The sequence below is a fragment of the Thamnophis sirtalis genome, unplaced genomic scaffold, assembly GCF_051295495.1.
Source record: "Thamnophis sirtalis isolate CommonGarterSnake01/CBP01778 unplaced genomic scaffold, rThaSir2_p1.2 scaffold_5, whole genome shotgun sequence".
NCBI lineage: Eukaryota > Metazoa > Chordata > Lepidosauria > Squamata > Natricidae > Thamnophis > Thamnophis sirtalis.
In genome coordinates this window covers 33,506,858-33,528,517 of record NW_028261385.1, presented here as the reverse complement: position 1 = coordinate 33,528,517, position 21,660 = coordinate 33,506,858, and the positions used below count along the sequence as shown (strand labels likewise).

The 21,660-nt window shown below is 35.7% G+C and overlaps 1 protein-coding gene across 2 annotated transcripts; it reads right to left on the bottom strand.

The window, feature by feature from the left end:
- Window positions 1–824: 824 nt before the first annotated feature.
- SLC30A5 (solute carrier family 30 member 5) lies at window positions 825–20,837 on the bottom strand. 2 transcript variants are annotated; one of them, XM_087715592.1, is made up of 16 exons: window positions 20,571–20,835; window positions 18,530–18,652; window positions 17,631–17,697; window positions 15,671–15,756; window positions 14,829–14,916; window positions 14,616–14,703; window positions 11,698–11,774; window positions 10,969–11,139; window positions 9,177–9,465; window positions 8,076–8,284; window positions 6,040–6,197; window positions 4,988–5,117; window positions 3,019–3,244; window positions 2,243–2,469; window positions 2,003–2,131; window positions 825–1,226 (listed from the first exon to the last, which is right to left on the bottom strand). In XM_087715592.1, exons 1-16 carry the CDS (start codon window positions 20,651–20,653, stop codon window positions 1,056–1,058), a joined length of 2,322 nt encoding a protein of 773 aa, XP_087571718.1. In that variant the 5' UTR covers window positions 20,654–20,835; the 3' UTR covers window positions 825–1,055. The 2 variants fall into 2 exon arrangements, with proteins under 2 accessions (XP_087571718.1, XP_087571719.1); XM_087715593.1 differs by having other exon boundaries at window positions 1,085–1,226; window positions 1,995–2,131; window positions 20,571–20,837.
- Between the last annotated feature and the right edge of the window lie 823 nt (window positions 20,838–21,660).

Here is a 21,660-nt window from a genome sequence, read left to right as displayed (position 1 = left end):
TTTGGGGGGTGTTTCAGGCCAAAAACAGATCAGAAAACAGTCCGAAAAACAGCTAAAAAACAGGCATGCGAACGCTGGCCAGCTGGTCTTCGTGTTTCTGGTGCGCATGCATGTACCGGAAACCCAATCAGGTTATGGCGCTCTGGCACATGCATTCCGGTTTGGGCACTTGGTGCCAAAAAGGTTCGCCATCACTGTTCTATGCCATTTTAGAGGAACTTTATAACCCCTTAAAATTCTATAGAAAATTGCACGTGCAGTATAATTTTCTATTTGATTACTGTAATCAGGGACAAATTACTCAAGGCAAAAAAACTCAATTGTCACTGAATTTTTCTAGTTTTAAGTCTGTAATTTATGCAATAATTTCAATAGATACTTATAAAAATTATAAAGTATTTATTTTACACAGTGGTTCAAACTAAGGAACACAGAAGTGCAAAAACAAAAAAAAAATATTTTCCCCTCCCTGATTTTTGGTTACCAGGGATTTTTCCTTCTAAAAAAATTAATTCACCTGACAATATTTTATAGCAGAATCTATTTTCCTTCATTTAAAAAAGCCTTCCTTAGAAAATAGGATTGTATACAGAAATGGAATTAATATAAAAATGTACATTTGTATTTCATATTTTTAAAAATATTTGGGTGGGTCAACATACAGCATTAAAACTTCAAAATAATTTTGAAGACTTTTTTTTAATGGAGTTTGCTAATGTTCTTTTCAAAGCTTATGAAAACAATTTTAGATTGGAATGGAAGAGAATTGTTCATTATTCCTTTTGGGGGAAAGTGTACAATACATTTGTGCTCATCCATATTCATATAGCAAAATCAGTTTAATAAGACACCAAATACAAATATTTTACATTGCCATTATTTCCATATATACAGCATATGTCATGGGTGTCCCATATTTTTATAAACCTCTTGATCTGGTTTTAAAGGTATATAACAGTTTGTCTAAAAATCCATATATATAATCTGTACATTTATGTGCAAATTCTCTTGATGAAATAATGAAAATAGTGAAATCGACAGATGTGGACGCCAAATTACATGATGTAAGTACCATCTTTGTAGTACTTCATGGATTCCATTTGTTTTGTCATTGCAAGGACATCATGGAACCCTGTACTGAGGCCAGACATATGCTGAAAATAAGCTTCTTTTTCCACCTGGATAGTCAAATTGTTAACACCAGAATCTTTGAGAACAGCTGATACCTAAACAAAAAATGAACAGTGAAACACAAACATTAATTTTTTAGCAAAACTCTCTCTGAAGATCTAAGGGAGATAACTGTTCTTAGACAAGAAATATTACTCTATAACCTACGCTGTAAATCTTCTGCATGCGAAAAAAATACATTTTCTTTAAAAGCTTCTTTCTGGGCAGCAGAGGAATGACTTGTTGTCTCAGTAAGTCTAACCTAGGATTCTACTTTTTCTATTAGCATAATATGCACAAAACCTACAGTGAAAGCACATTGTGCCCAAGATACTGAAATTTCAAGCAAAACTGGAAAACAAGGGAAATGAATTGTACTGTTCAATCTCAGCATCATTTTTTAAAGGAGCAAGGAAGGAACAGAAAAATATATGCATCAAGCAAATTACATATATGTTATACTTATTTTTTAATGTAAAAAATGGATAAAGTGTTCCACAGTTCCATCCCTGCCTCATCTAAATCATCTTATCACTGCTATACCTGTTGGAAACTTTTGGAGGCTTGGAAATAACTTTGAAAATGAATAATCCCCAGACCAAGATTGCCTTCAACAATGCCCACAGAGGGGGGTTACATGCAAGACATGATGAAATCACCTGCCAGTTTAAACATTCTACTAATTAAAGACAATGAGCAAATTTCAGAAGATGTTATCACAAAGGTGATTTTACCATTTGTTTGTAGTATTGGTGACTGATATTTCACTAATCTAGAGAAAGTCGTAAGTGTGAGAACTGAAGATTCATGAAGAATGAACATACTAAGCTACCTGCTGTATTATTCTCTGTTCCATTGCTTCTGACATTACTTGTACATGTATTGTGCCTGCCACCACATTAGCAGAGTGACCCCAGAAGTGAGGATCTCTGTAGGAGATGACACCATCTATGTTCTGGATCTGTTGAAAAACACAAGATAACCAGTAATAAATATTCTATAATACTATTCAATATTATGCTTCTCCAAAAAAATTCATTGGTCTGAGATTATAGGCATTGTTACTTCTAACCTTTTCTAAAGCCATGTGCAGATCTTTTTCATGTTCTGGAGGCAGTCTCAACAAGAGTACTTGACAAGCATCTTTTATTAGAGGGATAACACTGAGAAAAATCAGTGTAGCAATAAATAGAGAACAGAGTGGATCAGCTATCAACCATCCAAACTGTTGAATGAGAATTGTTGATATAATAACACCAACACTGCCAAGGGTATCTGCCAAGATATGTAGAAACACTCCTGGAGTGGGGAAGGAAACACAGATCATTAATACACTTAGTAGTTAGGCGACGTGAACAGTAGAGATAAGTATTCCTATCAAGTACTCTAATCAATCTATATTAGATTTTAAAACCTGATATCCTAAAATACTTTTATGATCTATTTTTTTAAAAATCTTTATTTATTATATGTGTCTGCCATTCCCAATAACTATGGGTAGATCACAAGTAAAATATAAAAGAGTCAGAAATAAAAATAAAGAATAAAAAAATAGCAAAGATAACAAGAACTGGATAAGAATGATAAAAAACAAACAACAAACACACACAATCCAAGGGGGTTTGCCAAAGGCCTTTATCTTATATGTCATTAAAAAAACCTCCCTTTTGCAACCCTGTAATCCCTTAATTTGGGGTAGAGTTGGGGTGACTGAACAGAGCTGAGCGTTTACTGGCCGGATGCCCTTCCTGAAGGATGCCTTTCCTTATAAGATATATATTATCGTATATGTCATTCTATGGTTAAATAAAAATGGAAGTCATAAAAAATCCATTGCTTTCTACTTACCCCGCATATTGGTATTCATGCTGCCTCCTAACGATCCATGCCCATGTCCATGATTATGAGTGTGCCCGTGGTCATTGTGGGAATGGCCATGGCCATGACCATGGCTGTGATGGGAATGACTGTGCTCATGCGCATGGCACCCTCCTCGAGAAGGCCCATGGGAATGGGCATGGCTGAAGGCACAGATACCAACAAGGTTTACTATCAGTCCTCCAACTGAAACAGGCTGCGTGAAGGAGAACAAAGAAATTTTTATTTAATGCCATTAACTATGCCTAAAAAAACAAAGAACCCAGCCCAAAGCAACTTCCCCAAGTTGTTATCCTCATCCTACAGATTACAGAATTCTTAATTAAAACAGAATGAATATATTGCAATATAAATAATATGTTTTGTATTCAGAGAATCATGGTGCTGATAAAACTTAGTGGTTACATAATTCTTGGGAATAAAGAATCTCTCATGCGATGACACAAAACTACGATCTTTCATTCTGCACAACTAAGAAACAGATGGAAGAATGCAAGACTATATGTTTACAATATTGCTGTGTATGAAATTCCTAAGCCGCGTACATTTACATATTCACTGTTAATATTAATCAGGGTTTGATGCTAATTAAGATTTAGAATCAGCTAATTCCGTTTAACTATGGAAATGATATATGGATATACCCCTTGGAAACTCTTAAGAGCAGTGGACCAACGTGAAGCTTGACTGATTGAGTCATTCATTTAATTTACAATGGCCACCTAATCAAAATGCTTCAAGTAGTGTTAAAGTGGGTTAAAACATCATTAAAACAAACAATAAGCAATATCGGACTAAATACAAAAATAACAACACATTGAAGAATATGAAAAAAAAACATTCAAGAAGTTCGCAAATTGCCCTAAACCTGACATTGAAGCCTAATGTTGGCACTGGTTGTATGTCATTAAACAACGTTCCTGGTCTTCTGCAAATGCGGTTGCAACTAAATCTATTTCAGAAATAATTTAAATTTCAGGCCATAAGAGAAATGTAGATTAGATTCCATTTACCACTGTATCATTGTGGCATCTGCTAACCTGCTTATGTCCCAAGTTTTAGTCAAAGGAGAAGATGGAATTTAGCAAACTGTGAAACAGTTGCTAATTTTTATTATACAGATTCCTTTAACCAGGGGAAACCTGAAATAGATTTCACAATAAGTTCAGCCTGGATAGAAAAGATTCAGTGGAATCAAGTTATATACTATATGGATGTATTTTTATTTAAGCATGGCAACCATTGCATACATGGCATGAAGAACAATAATAGATTATTCTACTATTGTACATTACTTAAAAGAGGCTGATCATTAATAGCCCCTTATAGACAAAATATACTTTATTGAGAGAAGGTAATATGTTAGATTAGGTGGGCCATGGGCACATAAACAGACACATATTCTTTCCTTTACTATTCACATACTTCTCCCAACTTTCATTTTGAGAATGCACTACTCTGAGTCCTTTGATTGAGGCAATGACAAGACACTAGGTTTTTTTCTCCGTGAGGAACAAAGGGTAAATGCTGCATTTTCTCTGCCATTACCAACAACAGAATAACACTGTCCATTTTTTGCTATGCAGAAAGTTAAAATCATGACACTTTATGCCCATTTACAAACACTTCAGTATTATTGCCACATAAAGGTAGTAGGATGTCAGTGGCTCTGGCACATAAAGGCTTTCTGAGATGCCAGTCTCAGTTCTACACACTTCCCACCACTTTTTCTCTAAAGGAAAAGCATTATTTAAAAAATTTTGAGGTTGACAATTCTGAGGCCAGCCAAGTGTGATTTATTTTCATTGTCATGGGAAACTTCTATGAACTTAACAGCATCAGAAATGCTTGGAAAACTGAATCCTGTTTATACTGAATTTTAAAATGCTTTAGAGCAGTATTTTTTAAAGATTATAGAAAACAAAGTTCGCAAACTTACAGTCAACATATTTGTATCTATATCTGGAGGATCAACCAGTCTGGCCACTGACTCAGTGAAGACAAAGAAAGCTATTACCATAAGAAAAAGGCCGTTAATAAAACCTGAGAGTATTTCCACACGGCCAAACCTGCAATTAAGAAAACAAGGAATAAGACTATAGACAAAATATACTGAGATGTTCTGAATATGCTGAAATTTCCAAGATTTCTGATACTCCTTGTTTAACAGTGCTAATTGGGACTGGAAACTCCATCATACTTTTTTAACAGATTATTTTATTTCTAAAGTTAAAATACAAACTCCAACCTCCCCCTCCCCAAATACAAACGGAAAAGCAAACAAAAATAGAACATTTAAAAATGTGCAGTAAAAAGGATAAGACAAAAAAAATATAATTATCTTCCCTGGTTGACTGCTGATAAATATACTGCAACAATATTAGGTTCATAAATAAATAAACATACATACATAGAGTATATCACAGAAGTGAGTATACCCCGCACATTTTGTAAATATTTATATCTTTTCATGTGACAACACTGAAAATGACATTTGGCTACAATGTAAAGTAGTGAGTATATAGCTTGTATATCAGTGTAAATGTGCTGTCCCCTCAAAATAACGCAACACACAGCCATTAATGTCTAAACTGCTGGCAACAAATACTTAAATATTTACAAATATGTGAGGTGTACTCACTTCTGTGATATACTGTACATGCATGCATACATACATTTGACCAGAAGACAGAAGTAAAAGTCTAAAAAAGGCTCAATCACCATCCTAACCCCAGGTATTTAATATTTTGTGGAAAATTAAGAGTTGGGAGTTGTCTGCCTCTCCTTCCGGTTTGTAAACCATGACTTTAAAAAACTTCAGTGTCTTAATACAATACATAAACTGTGATTATTCAAAAACAATATATCATTCTTTAATGTAACTGAAGTCTTTTCATTATGTTTATTTGGTGTAAATTACCTATCTTTTAGTCTCACAACTTTGTTTTTATACCCTTTAAGAAATCTTTATATCTTATTCAGTATACATACCCATAGGAGAATATACGGGTTGCTTTCCATCTAGTCATCAGCGCTGCAAAGAGACCCATAACTAAAGCTGAACAGTCAAAAAGCATGTGAAATCCATCCGAAATTAATCCTAGACTATTGGTCCACACACCATAAAATAATTCTATAAATGTAAAAGCCTAAAAAAAATATAAAAAATAATTTTGTCTTTCAAAATGAAACACATTAGTCTTACATATCAAACTCATTAGAAAAATTCATACCTAATGGGAATTTCTTTTAAAAAACAGATACATATACTAGTCTACAAAGTATAATCTGGAAGCAAATTATATTCTGAATAAGCATTTCATGTTTGCTTTTATAAAAGAGAAAATTATACTCAAAAATGATTTCTGTTTCACAACAACTATTAAAACAAAGATGTAGAAAAAAGTTTCGCTGCTTGTCTTTTGAGCCATGGTGGCACAGTGGCTAGAATGCAGTACTGCAGGCTAAGATGATTCACAGCCAGGAGTTCGATCCTGAACAGCTCAAGGTTGATTCAAGTCTTCCATCTTTCTGAGATCAGTAAAATGAGGGGCTAGATTGTTGGGGGCGATGTGCTAGTATTTGTGAATTGCTCAGAGAGTGCTAAGAAGCACGATGGGGCAGTATATAAGCCCAGCAATATCACTTACACTTAAATACCACTTCACAATGCTTTACAGCCCTCTCTAGGCAGTTTATAGAGTCAACATATTGCCCCCAAACAATCTTGGTCCTCATTTTACCGACCTCAGAATGATGGAAGGCTGAGTCAACCTTGAGCTGCTCAGAATCGAACTCCTGGAGTGAACATTGAGTTAGCATGCACTACTTCATTCTAACCACTGCGCCACTGCATCTACAGTGCTATTGCTAGTCTTTTAGTAATTTATTTAGCTTTGATAAATAATCCACTGATCCCTTATTTCTTTTCAACGTGCAATTTTATGCCTGAACATTTAAAATGCACAGTGTAAGACAGGATCAAAAATGTTTTCAACAAGGCTTTTAATAATGGTTGGGCAAGGTGGCCAAGGAAACAGCTAAGAGAACAAAGTATCACCCTATTTCCAAGAGGAAACAGAAAGAAAGTGCTACTCCAAGTCAATCAATTCTGCACACTGAGGCACAGCTCCTTCTTGAACAGTTTTGGCAGTTGCAATTTTTGGGTAAGATCGCATATTCTGGAGTTCAGGGTACAAAGCTTGGATGAAGCTGATTGATATTATATAGGAACATATAAAAGTAATGGAAAAGAATAAAATATTCTTACTTTAGTATTTCCTCCCCCCATCCACTTTATGTCCTATGAACAACAATGTCTCATCCCATATCACCTAATGCTTTTGAATTTTGTCATCAGTTTTAAAAGCAGCTGCCCTTTAGATTAGTTCACAAGCCATGTCAGTTCTGTAAAACACTGTCGTTAGTTTTACTGCTAACTAAATGGATGACTTACTGTAGTTTTTGGACTATAAGACGCTCCAGACTATAAGACATATTTAGCTTTTGGGGAGGAAAATAAGAAAAAAAAATCTGCCTCTGCCTCCCAGCATCCACCTGGTATTCATCTGGCTCATTTGCTGCCACAGCCTGTTTGCCACCACAGTCCATTGTAGAACAACTGATGTGTGCCACATTAACCCTTCCCCCTGCCATAATATTCACTGTATAAGATGCACAGACTTTTCCAACCACTTTTTTTTGGGGGGGGTGCGTCTTATACTCTGAAAAATACAGCAGCTCCTTAAGGATATATACATTTTTTGTGAAGTTAACATTCATAGGAAAATGCAAGGAAATAAAATTAGTCTTTGACTGCAGTCCTTACGGACAAAACTGTTTTACCAAGTTATCTATGGGATTTCTTTTGTCTAAAATTATCAGTGCAGGTCCTTCCAGGGAGATTTACATTAAATGGAGGCTTCTGTTTTATTCCCAATGCTAAATTTAAAAAAAAGTAATTTCATATATTTCTCTCTCTCTCTCTCAAATTCACACACGGTTAGCTATTTTAAAGATAAGCTTACCAGATTTAGGCATAGAAAATAAAAGATCTGCCTTGAGTCAGACTCCTCAAGAATTTGCTTCAGTGATTCTTTAATAAATCGAGGCAAGGACTGAGAGCTGTGCTGTAAAGCATCACCCATAAAATTGTACAGTGGTATTCCTTCTGGCGAATAACCAATAAGAGTGCCTTTCTGCCCTTTCCGTGTTGGGGAGGAAAGAATATTGGCAGCTGAAAAGGAAAAAAAAATGCCTATGTCTCACATGAAATACAAACGCATTTTAAAAAGTTTTTTTTTTACAGAGACTCAGACTATTCAATATCAGTTCAGTTTTATACCATGCTAGCTACTTAATCACTTAATGCATAGGGTGATTTTGGTTTTTTGTGTGCTTCAGGTTAAGCTCCATGATGGCATTTTATTATTGATTGTTGTATGTGGCCACCCTCTCAACAAATGAGTCAGAATGATGAACAACATTAGAAAGATGAAACAAAAACAAACACAATAATTAAAATACACAGCTGCTGAAAGAAACACAATAAATAGCCAGACCTGGAGATGGTCTCAAGTACTAGATATCTCCCCCTACCCCCCAAATTAAACAATAACTAATCACTAATCTTCCATGGATTGAATAGCAAGAAACCTCAAATTTTTAAAAAAACCTAATCTATTTCTGCAATTTAGCCTATGGACATGTTAACCAAGGCAGGATTTTCAAAGGAGATAATTCATGCAATTTGATAGGTACTATTATAAAAATTGAAGCAAGAAATTGCTTCCAAAGAAAATCTAGAAACTGTAAACCTAGTCACCTTGTCTTCATCTGGCAACAGAAATAAGCGACAGGGAATGCTTTCGTGCATGTGTACACAAGTTTACGTTCAGAGCAGTTAGTGTAACTTATTGATTTACTTTAAAGTGAACAATGCAGTTCTCTGTGAACTAAATCTCTATAGTAGCAATAGTGATGATTTACATCTAGAAATTTCAGCTTGGTATTTGGGAAAAAACACAGCAAATGAGTGCATTTTGTGATATCAAGGTCTTTTTATCAATGCAAGCAAATATCTTGAACAATATTTCATTTTTTTCCAAAAAAACCCCAGTCATACTTACATAATATAAAGAAAATGGCACTGACTACCACTCCTCCAGATATAACATGTTCTGTAGTTTCCTGGTGTGCTGGTTTGTTCATAGCACGAAGCTGGTTTGTTATTGGATGTGTCCAAAAATTACCAAAAATTAAAGCACTAATGAAAATGAAAAAGGATCCGTAGCGGGCACATTTTGAAACTTCCATCTTGACAAAACACACAGATTCTACATAGAAGTCCAAAATTATGACAAAAAAGATTACACTTAAAAAGGGCATGATGAGGGAAGGCCATGATTCTACTTTGCTCTGCAATCAAAATATGCAAATATGTAAATACAGGCAGTAATATTTAAATATTGTATATACATTATACATTATTGAACAACATATTTTTCTTTACTTCTGAAACAAACAAAAATTAGCATCGTTTATCAACACATTTTATGATTTGAAAACAATACTGTGTACTCAGGGTCTCTCAACAGTTTAGGAATAACTAATTATTAAGATAAATAAATATATACCGTAAGAAAATATCATGCAAGATCAAATTAAAATCCCTGAGTACAACATTCATCATAAATATCCAAGAACTTGCTTTAGCAATCTCTACAGTACTGTTCATCAGAGTAAATTCAGAATTTTAATTGATCAACTTTCTGATTAGAAAGCCAGTTTGATGGTTAAGGTACCAGGCTAGAAACCAGGAGATAATGAATTCTAGTCCTGTTTTAGGCATAATACTAGGCTTGGTGACTTTCAACCAGTCACTTTTCTCAGCCCTAGGAATTAGGCAACAGCAAATCACTTCCGAAAAACCTTGGCAAGAAAACTGCAGGGACTTATCCAGGCAATTCCAAGAAGTCAAGAATGACTCAAAGATACCCCAACACACTTTCTAATTATAACCCATTAGATTTATAAAAATATTTAAGGAAAAAGTAGAAAAATTTGTAAAATTGTAAAGGCAATTTTCTTAAAGCTAGCAAGAAATTGGATTAAATTGATGAGTTATTTAAAAAATGAAAGTGAAATTTGGAGTGGTGAAAATCAGCTGAAATTTTGATATCAGTTTCAGAAAAAAGTGGACTACAGTTGCATTTCTAACTTCTGTAATTGGCAAAGCATACGTAATAGAAGAGCCATGGTGACGCAGTACTGCAGGCTACTTCTGCTGATTGCCAGCTGCCACAGTTTGACAGTTCGATTCTGACCGGCTCAAGGTTGACTCAGTCTTCCATCCTTCCGAAGTTGGTAAAATGAGGACCCAGATTGTTTGGGGCAATATGCTGATTCTGTAAACCGCTAAAGAGGGCTGCATAGCACCGTGAAACAGTATATAAGTCTAAGTGCTATTATTATTGCTAGCATTTACCTATTCCTTCATAATTTCATCTAAAAACTACTGTAGTATTCTCTGTGTCAAGCTGTGAAACACTGCAGGAATCTGCCCCTTCAAAACATCTTTCCCTTACCCTGAGCAGGATGTGTTATTCTGCTTTGATTGCGCCTCCTTTATGATAAAGGGGGGATAGTCACGCCAGGAGGTTTCTTCTATTTTATCCATTTTGGTCCATTTATCTTTGGGAAATGAGAGAAGTGCAAAAAGCCACTTCTTCTAGAGAACATGTTTCAAGATGAAACTGCAGAAGTTTCAATCCCCATTCTTTTGGGAAAGGCATGGAGTAAACAAAACTGCCTTAGAGTCATGGATTGAAGGTACTGACTTCATTAACAAAGATGACTTAGATATAATGTTTTGACATCAGAATGAGACTTTATCTTTAATAGTCAAGTGACGCTAATTACCTCTGTTGTTAGAGACAAAACAATCACCCAAGGACACAGAAGGAGAACTGAAACAAGATGTGATAATGATTGAAGGCGTTTGGCTCCACCAATATCGACTGAGAGTTTTCGGGAAGCTGTGTGAAATCCAACTTTACAACACAATGCTAATACAAGCAAGATTACTCCACCCTACCAAAAGCAAAAAGTAAAAACTTCAATTAACACTCAAAAAAACAAATGCTCAATATTCCTTTAAGTATATCTCTGTTAATAAACACCACAAACTACATTTTTCTCAGAAAGCAGAAGAAAGATGCATATAAAATTATTGGCAGCCCCTGAAATTTGGAAACAATTGATAAAACAATGCCTAAAGTTGTACCTAGTGATATCCAAATTTCCAGTTTCCTAAATCTGCTCCCTAACATACTGCCATTATGATACAAATACATAATAAATTACTGCAAATTGAAGGTCATTAAATATAAATATGATTTCTCAATGCTGTTGCAATACAATGTAGCCTTTCTACTGTGAAGTAAGCTACCCTAAGTACAATGGGACTTATCTCCAAATAAAAAATGATTGAAACATGTCCGTCTACAAAGATACTTACATTTAAGTATTGTGCATGTCCAAAAAAATTAAAATAATTCAGCAGAAACTAATGATAGTATTTTTTAAAAAAGTTTTCTAACAGTAAAATAATTGAGTTACTATCTTTTCAACAGTTCATTCAGCATTTACCTTATGATCTGCAACTCCTAGGAAAGTGATGACTGTATAAAGCATATGGGTTAAAGCACTGTCATGATGTCCTTCAGCTAAAAAAAATGAAGTTCAGGAAAATTCTGCAACAGGACCTTATCCCTGTCTCATTCAGGCATACATAACAAGAACAACATTTTGATTTCTATTAATTACTTTCTTAAAGAAATTAAATGAAAGACAATCCCTATAGTGAAAAAATGAGTTTCATCTGATTTTTGAAGGGTAAGCTAGGTATTACTCAATCACAAACAATTTTCTTAAAGGTGAAAAACAAAGGAACAAGTAAGAGGAATTTTTAACAATCTGGGCAAATATTTTGGAATTGCTTTGTTCATGGTATAATTTTCCCAGGCCCCCCTTTTTTCCTTTTTGGATTTTTGTAAATTTTTATATTATTTTGTTAGCTGTTTATAACTGCTATTTCTTTGTTAATTGGTTGATAGCTCTTAAAAAACCCCAACCATATAACACACACATTGGAAACATCTTTACAATACATATGCTAACATATACAGTAAATAACCATTTTCAATTTAATGGAAAAGTTTCCAAAGTGAGTTATAACCTTTACACTGAAATCTTATGGAATAGTCTTCTACTAGCAGTTCCATCTTGTTCCTTATTTTTTATTTTTACCAAAGGTAATGTTCCATAGCCTCAAACAGAATGCATTCCTATCAAGAACCTAATCTGTAGACATGCTAAAAATCTGGATCTTGATTTATTAAGAAATCTGGCTCATTATTCTGCAGATAGTTAATGGCCTCTGAAGGAGAATTGTGTGCTTTATGTTCTTAAGGGGGCAATACTGTGGTAATTATTTATGGGACCAACTTAGGAATTCTTCAGTGTGAAGAAATTATAACTTAGATTCTAATTTTACATTCCTGGTAAACAGAATTGAGCAATTCATGACCCAGCTACAATTTTACTGATGGACGTAACATTTTTGAGAGGCTGAGGTAACAAGGTAGCATACAACAAGTGGGCACCACTATTTTCAGTGTCTTTGCAGGATTTTTTAAAAACCCGATTTAGATAATCTTTGAGTTATGACAGTAATTGGGATTGAAATTTCCATCAACAAGTGCTCTGGTTATAAGAGGATTGTCATTGACAACATCATTTAGCAACAGCAATCCCTGTTGTTGTTATTAACCAAATCTCAACAGTCACTAAGGACCCACCCTGATCCAAGCAAGACTTGGCTTGGTCCCTTTTGAGGCACCCTTGCAGTCCTAAATACAGGTAGGTTGCCAAGCACCCAAATTTTGATCATGTGACTGCAGGTGTGGCCATAATTTTGGGGACCAGACATAAGTATCATTTGTTCAGCAATGCCATAACTTTCAACAGTTGCTAAACAAATGGTCATTATGTGAGGACTACTTCAATACTTATTTCATGACTGTTTTCAGATGTCACCTGTCATAAGATGTTGGAAAATTGTGCTTTCAGCAACCATGGTGAGAGAGGGTTATGATCATGGTAACAGCTTTTTTCACAAGCTGTATGGAGCCCTCTGACCTAATGCTTAATTGGTGTTATGATGCATGTCTACTGTTGATTTTCCTAAATATCTCAGTAGCTTTCTGGACTGACAACAGCATTCTTCTGACCACCTTGCATGAACACGCTCAGGAGAAACTGTGATAATAAATTTCCAGTCATTTTTGGTAATCAGAAGGCAATATTAGGTGACTGAGAGATCACTACCTTGACCACAGACATTGGCCAAGGGATATTGTAGAAAATAAAGTATCCTCAGGCTTTTAACTCTGTATGAAACCATTAAGTTAAATTGTCTATTTGGCAGCATCAGTAGCATGCCGAATCTTTACTTTGTATATTCCCCACTCTCCACCCCCCCCTCACCCTCCCAAGTTTAAAGAATTACTCTTGCTTTAAAGCAGGGGTGTCAAGCTCAATTTCACTTAGGGCTGAATCAGGGTTGTTTCATCTCAGGGTGGGTGGGCGGTCATGGTCAGCTTGACATTACTTATGTTGGAGGCACCCATTTTTGGCAGAAATGGCCTGCAGCCCTCTGCCAGTGAAAATGGAGCTCCAGAGGGCCGCACGCAGCCCACCCCTGCTCAGTTTTCATTGGCAGAGGCACTATGGGACGGTGCTTGGCTGTTTCCAGGGTGGCCCTGCGGACCAGATCTAAGCACCCCACGGCTTGGATGCAGCCTACAGGCCTTGAGTTTGACACCCCTGCTTTAAAGCTTCAAATGATCTGGGTCAGGGATAGGGATTGTAGCAGAGAATTATCAAGAGCAGGCCCTTTTCACTTGGGGTATCAGTTTTTTATATTTTCTCACTAGGGAGAAATCCTGATTATAGTTAAATACCAGTTTCTAATAAGAGCTAAAGATATTACAGTAAAGTTATTTTACTTTATATTCCACTGTGTTTGGAAACAACAGCAGGTTAAGCAGTATTTTTCAGTTTATTCTGCTTGCACTTTAAAACAAAATGCTATATTCCTTGCAGAGCATAATGGCATATAGGCAATAAACAATAAGCATTGTTATATATAGAGAAACCAAAAAAAAAGCCCTTAGTTCTTTTCATAATCACATTAATTAACAGGAATGAAAAAGGTATAACTATAGTTTCCTTTCTCATTATTTTTCAAGGAAGAAGAAAATCAAGGAAATTAACTCTACTTTTTTTTATAAAAACCAACAAGCCTCAGCATACTAAAGTATGCTATTACATAACCATTAATAATTATGTTATGTATTAGCAAGTTTATTTCAGAAATAGCAATTCAATTGGACATAATTTCTAACAGAATAAAGCACTTCATTTTTTCCAGTACGTTAACAGGTTCGTTAAAATTAAGCAGCTAGTAAAAAAAAATCTCTCTATTATAAAATCAGAAAGGATACGGTGTTCTGCAATTTTAGCCATGAGATCATCATTATCAAAAAGCAGCAGGCAGATCACAGCAATTATAAAAAATGCCACACCTCTAGTCTGGGGAAAAAGATGGAGAAGCTGGTTATAAAAAGAGACAAATACTCTGAATAACTTCTGGCAACAAAGAAACAGGTAATATGAAAACTTTTATTACGTAAAGTTTTTTGTAAAACAAAGGATACCTTTGCTGGCCCTCCTTTGGAACTTGTGAACAGGACACTGAGTAATGAAATGACAACAATATCACTATGCTCAAAAATCAACACAGTTCTGCAAAAGAAAAACATAGCATATAATTTTGTAAGACACTAATTTGAAAGCCTGAGGCTCAAACACTCAAACAGTATTTCTTTCTACCAACTTAATCAGAACACTTGTTTCAGTACCCTCTCATTCTTCCCATCTGTCTATAGTTGGGGGTATGGGATACAGTATGTCTTATGCTGAGTTTTGCAAGATACAACAGAAATAAAATTCTGCCTGTCTCTCTGGTTCAATGATGATCTAGATATTAAGAATTTCATCTATATTTTCTCAATACTACTCTTAAGTAACCTTGCACAGGATAAGTACAAGTCATACCATTGAAAAAACTCCTTCTCCATCACTAAATAGATCAATTTCTGAAAAAAAAGGGTATAGGTTTGCACTGAAATCTGGGCTAACATAACTTTTGTTTTGGCTAGCATAAAGTTATGAATTCTAGACTCAATATACTTGTTTCAAACTGGTGAAAGAAAAAAGATTAAAACTTCTCCAAGAGTTATAATGCAGATTTTAATTCACAGTCCAGGAAATGGATGCTACAATCATGGACATTTGTGGCGTCTCAGTCTGTTTTAAGATCTCGTAACCTTTTAATTTAGCTTTTTGCTATTACTGTGACTGGGTTCAAATACTACTAATTTGAGCTGGCTGGGAGGGAAATTTTGTTTTAATACTTCTGTAGGATTGGAGAAGGCTAACCTAAATCAACTTGATTTGTACATCACATTTTTCATGGGTAAATCCACAATATATTTACCTTAGTGGTCCACACAGAGTAAGGCCAAAAAACCACAAGAATGATATTATACAACCAACAACAGCATGTTTAATTATTTTGATCCACTGGAAGAAAAGAAAAATGCATGAGGATTCCTATACTCAATTCCGAATACAAATCATTCTCTTAAAAAGCATACCCAATGTTTTGTTAGATTATTTAACTCTGAAATACAAAATTCAATAATTCACATTTAAACAGTTTTAGTACAATTGCAGAATTATAGAACTTTGGATGCCCACTAAACTCTTTTCTCTGCAGTATCCAAAGCTCTATAGAATTGCAACACCAAGCTCTACCATCTTGAGAAAAATACATAAAATCAGGCTAAGCTTTCACTGTTGAACTATTACACATTGTTTTTCAACATTTAAAAAAAACATTAAAAAAACCTCCAAAATTCTCCCCACAAAAAGAATTGGATAATTTCAGTCCTTATCTCAATTAACAAAACAATTTCATTACCAAAATGCTACACCCCCAATCCTAGATTAAACTAATTCCTTAATATATAACAAATGAATTCAGAATACTTGTCGCTAAATTTTCTCACAAAATACTGCGTACAACTTCCTCCTAGAAGGACCCCAATATTTTAGCTTTCAGGAAGGCTTTAAAAAGTTGGCTCTTCCCCAGTGGGAAAGAGTAAGGTTAGAGCTGGGGAATTGTAGTTGGTGATGTACTGCTTTTACTATTTGTTGTTGTTATTGTTGTTATGGTTTTATTTTTGTTGTGAGCCACCCAGAGTTGTGGCACATAAGATACTTTAAATAAATGCATGAAATTAAATGACACGTCTGCCTGTAATACAGATAGTCCTGGACTTACAACCACAATTGAACCCAAAATTGTTGTTAAGTGAAACATTTGTTAAGTGAATTTTAACAAAAGTTTTTAAGTGAATAAATTAATTAATAATTTAAGTTGTTAAATTAATAACATGGTTGTTAAGTGAATCTGGCTTCCCCATTGACTTTGCTTGATCACATGACCTCCAGACACTGCAACCATCATAAATATAAGTCAGTTGCCAAGTGTCTGAATTTTGATCATGTGACCATGGAGATGCTGTTATGGTTTTAAGTGTGAAAAATAGTCACTTTTTTCTGTGCCGATGTAACTGAACAATACAATACAATACAATAGCAGAGTTGCAAGGGACCTTGGAGGTCTTCTAGTCAAACCCCCTGCCTATGCAGGAAACCCTATACCGTTCCAGACAAATGGCTATCCAACATCTTCTTAAAGCCTTCCAGTGTTGGGGCATTCACAACTTCTGGAGGCAAGCTGTTCCACTGATTAATTGTTCTAACAGTCAGGAAATTTCTCTTCAGTTCTAAGTTGCTTCGCTCCTTGATTAGTTGCCACCCACTGCTTCTTGTTCTACCCTTAGGTGCCTTGGAGAATAGTTTGACTCCCTCTGTGTGGCAACCCCTGAACAGTTATTAAATGAACTATTGTAAGTCGAGGACTGCATGTAATAGCAGCTAATATATAATTTCTTGAACTGGCAATTGAGCTTTGGTTACTTTAGAGAATGGCATTTGGTCTTGGATTGTAAATATAACAAAATATAAATAATGTAGAGAACTAATATTATGTTTTCAATGTATTTCTATAGGGAACCTGATTGTATCAATTCTTAACTTTAATAAACTATTGCAGAGACAGAAATATATAAGAGACAAAATATGTTTAAGCTTTCCAAAATGCATTTTCCAATTTAAATCATGAAAAATATCTTGAATCTTTCATATGATTTAATACAATTTTGGAGATGTTTCTGCAATACTACAATTGATTTCCAACTGAAATAAGCATTCTGTCATTTTAATTCTATATGCTATGTTCTGATCCATACATATACACAGCTTGTCTTTAACAATTCCTTTAAACAAGTTCATATAAACATGATCTCTGTAATCAAAGTTCTACAGACCTGATGCTTAGTTACTGGTTTTCCAGAAGAAAATGGTTTTTGAATCAAAATGGTAAAAAATGCAGATCTGTAGAAATACAAGATCCTGTTAGTCAATGACTGAAATTTAGAAAAAAAAGATCAGTGCCTACATTATATTTATATATCCTGTACATTTGGCTATGGCATTTTAAAGCATTCATTTCATAGAATAAGACAAATCCATCATTTCTAATCTGAAACCCAACAAACTTATTTCATGTAGGAATTAATATAGATTTATAGAAAGCTAGAGGAAAACAACATTTTTGCATTGTTTATGTATTTATTTCTACATACTTATTTAAAAGATATGTAGAAATAAACTTATAAAAACATCTGCAATATTTTTACTAGCCAATTAACCAAAAGCAATTTGCAAACATACTTTTGACAATGGTCTGAACTCTAAATTGATGCTAATTATTCTAGCAAACTACTGTTGCAGATTTTTTGTGACAAAATAAAATTCATTTAATTACAGACAATGGCCTGACTGACACCAACAATGACTAGAGATAGCTATGAAAATGAATTAAAATAAGGGAGTATGCTTGACAACAGAAGACCATAAATTTTCAACAGTCCTATGATCTCAACAAGTCTATGATGATGACCACTTCCTCCAGGAAAAGTGTTTAGATACACATGCCCCAAAGATGCTTTTTCAAGAGGCAACTGTACTTTCTTGTTTTTCTTTGAAGATGTTTAGCTTCTTGGATGAGAAGCTAAACGTCTTCAAAGAAAAACAAGAAAGTACAGTTGCCTCTTGAAAAAGCACCTTTGGGACAGCTATGACCTGGATGACCAAGAATCTCCAAAGGGTTTTAGATACAAACCAAATGATAACAACAAGTGCTGAAAAACAAAAGCCAACTCACCCAAGCTTTACAATGAAGATAAATTGTACAAGGTGAACTACTTTCAAGAGATCATAGGATTCGAACAATCCTAGAGCCTTCAAAAATTTAGTTAAACATAATAACACTATATATTTAGTCAGGCTGAAAAGAAGAAGAAAAAAGTTAAATGCTAACTTTTCAAGCAAGGCTATACAATTATGTAAACATATTTTAGGTAAGTTAACTTTCAATGTATCAATTCTAGAATTAAAATTACCATAAGGCTATAAACATTTTTACTTCTAATGGAAAAATCAAAAGACAATTTAAAATATTTCATTACTTAATTTGAATATATTTTTCAATTATGGTTTTAATATGGGAGATTGAGCTCTATCCAGGTTACCATCTAATAATATATTGACTTTAGACCATAGAAATAAAAGCCTCCTATGGGGATTTTGGGGGGAAAAACTGGGAAGAATTCAAGGATGGGGTGATTCCACTATGATAAAAATTAGTACATTTACCTGGTTATCTAAGTCACAGAGAATCTGCTAGGGTTTTATTGGAGTCTAGGATAAATAAAGTTGGTTTTGATAAATGAAAATATTTTAAAACTGAACTTTGAATTTGGCTCAGTGTAGGCTTTACTACACTAAATAAATTAAGTGTAAAAGGACTATTGCTATTCTAAGTGAATAGTGATGTATGACTAAAGGAAATTGTGCATCTATATCTTTAACTGGGGAGCCAGTTTGATGTAGTGATTAAGGAAGCAGCCTAGAAAAAGGAAGCCCCTGGGGTTTAGTCCACCTTAGGTACAAAGCCATTTTGGAAGCTTCTCTTAGCTCCATCAAGAATAGAATAGAATAACTTAGTTCTAGGTTGCTGTAATATGCATATTGCTTCTCTCCTTGCTTAGTTTCCACCCATTGCTTCTTGTCCTACCCTCAGGGGCTTTGGAGAATAGCTTGACTCCCACTTCTTTGTGGCAGCCCCTGATATATTGGAACAGTGCTATCATGTCTCCCCTGGTCCTTCTTTTCATTAAACTAGACATACCCAGTTCCTGCAACCATTCTTTATATATTTTAGCCTCCAATCCTCTAATCATCTTTGTTAGATGACCATGGTTAACCACTTTTGAAAATACTGCCTTAAAATTACATAGCCATCTCTCTCTCACACATACACACACAGACGGACAATCTTTAATAGTTTTGCAGAGAAGAAATCTAGCAGGTGTAAGATAACGTAAGGAAACCACAAGTGGGAAAGAACAGATGCTTGTTGTCCCTGTCTGTAGCTTTCAACGCAAGGAATAAAGAACTACTGATGAGGATACGGAGTGCATAAACTGTAAAAGTCTAACAGGGCTTCCACTTTTGTAGCAGAAGAGCGATTCCATCGCTAGGAAGACCTAGCTGAAAAACCTTCTACCCTCAAAACGACACTATACAGCACTGCTCACCAGAACAACTGGAACACAAGGACAGTTCCCCCCCCCATGCCATCACATGGCTAAACAACTAATTCCCACAACACTGTCAAATTATTTTCTAAGATTGTATTACTATTATAATAATTACTATTATTATAAATCCAAATAAACTAAACTATTCTTCTCTTCCTTCCTAGTACCTATCTCTCCCCACTTATGACTATAACCCTGTTGCTTGTATCATTAAAATTTATATTGTTTTGTTTCCTATTATAATTTGATTGCTTATTAGTAACCTATGACTTAAATGTTGTATCATGATTCTTGATGAATGTATTTTATTTTTCTTTATATACACTGAGAGCATAGGCAGCAAAGTCAAATTCCTTGTATGTCCAACCACACTTGGCCAATAAAGAATCCTATCCTATCCTATCCTATCCTATCCTATCCTATCCTATCCCAATTCCAATTCTTTGCTCTACAGAGAAAACGATGCCTTCACGTCAGCCCGGCTGCAGGCGGCGTCTTGTCAAAATGACCTCTAGTCCCATTCAAAAAACAAGAACCCTCCTCGCAGGCTCCCCCTGGACCCGCTCGCCCTGTCGGCTAAACAATCCCAGGACGGTCAGTTACCGGGCGCTGGGCACATCCACAGGCCCCAGCCGCCCGCCTCTGGCCAGGGCCTCGCTGCTGCTCCCGCTGAACTTTTCTTCCATTGCCGGCTCTCACGCCCGGCCTCTTCAGCCGCCGCCGCCGCCGCGGGGCCTCCTCATCCTCCACAGACCGAGGGCTAGATGAGTGAACAGGTAAATGACGGCCCGCAGCAGGCCTCAGCCCGCCGCGGAAGAGGAAGAGGCCGGTGAGCCAAAAGCCACGTCCTCAGCAGCCGCCGGAACTGCAGAGAAGCGGAAAGGGGAAAGCGGGGACCGGAAGGAAAGAGACACTTGCTGCTCAACTTCCCATCTCTTCCCCCGCTCCTGCCTGAATGGATTCGCCCATCAGGGCTTTAGGAAATGGTATGAGGCAGCGCCATCTGTCGGCGCATGTCTGCATCGTTTTCCTCCTGGAATGATTCTTACGATACAATATTTATGCCCATTTTCTCTGGAGGAGATTCTTTCTGACTCTGACCCAAGTCTTTCAGATACAGTCATGCCACATTGCTGCTACTCGTAGCCCGGTATTATTTTGTTGGCTATATGGGCTTAAATTCAGAGTGAAAATCTGTGGCCTTCAAATATTGATATACCACAGTTCCCATAATTTGCAACTGCCTTGACCAGTGGTTCATATCTTTCTAACTAGATTCTGCAGTTGAATCAGAAACTCTCCAGTGGGAAAATACTTCTCCTGTTGTGGGCTGTGGCTTCTCTCCAGAATTCATTGGATTCACTTAGAATTCTCATATAAAATAAGGTACAAAGTTGTAGTCTAATAATAACTCAGAAGCAAGTTCCAAAGACTTAGTGGAATAACTACATTGGATTGCAATCTACCTATAAGAAGCTTTCTCAGAAATAAGCTCCATTCAGATTGAACCCAACAGGATTTATATTACTGGATCAAGTGTTCCACTTATGACTGCAGGCCAAGAGTCTCCTTTTAACTTACCAGGTGTCATGTGATTCCTGGCTCACCATACTAAGAAAGGAGTGTAATTTCATACCTTGCCATCCAGGCAATGAAGCTTCAATTTGTGACCCTAAATTCAATTTCACCCTCT

Excerpts from the sequence above, each read along its gene's own strand:
- SLC30A5 (XM_087715592.1), bottom strand. The coding sequence starts at position 20,653 with ATGGAAGAAAAGTTCAGCGGGAGCAGCAGCGAGGCCCTGGCCAGAGGC. Across the intron at positions 17,698-18,529 it reads ATCTTCATTGTAAAGCTTGG|ATCTGCATTTTTTACCATTT; the intron begins GTGAGTTGGCTT and ends GTATTTCTACAG. Across the intron at positions 2,470-3,018 it reads CATGAATACCAATATGCGGG|GAGTGTTTCTACATATCTTG; the intron begins GTAAGTAGAAAG and ends TCCCCACTCCAG.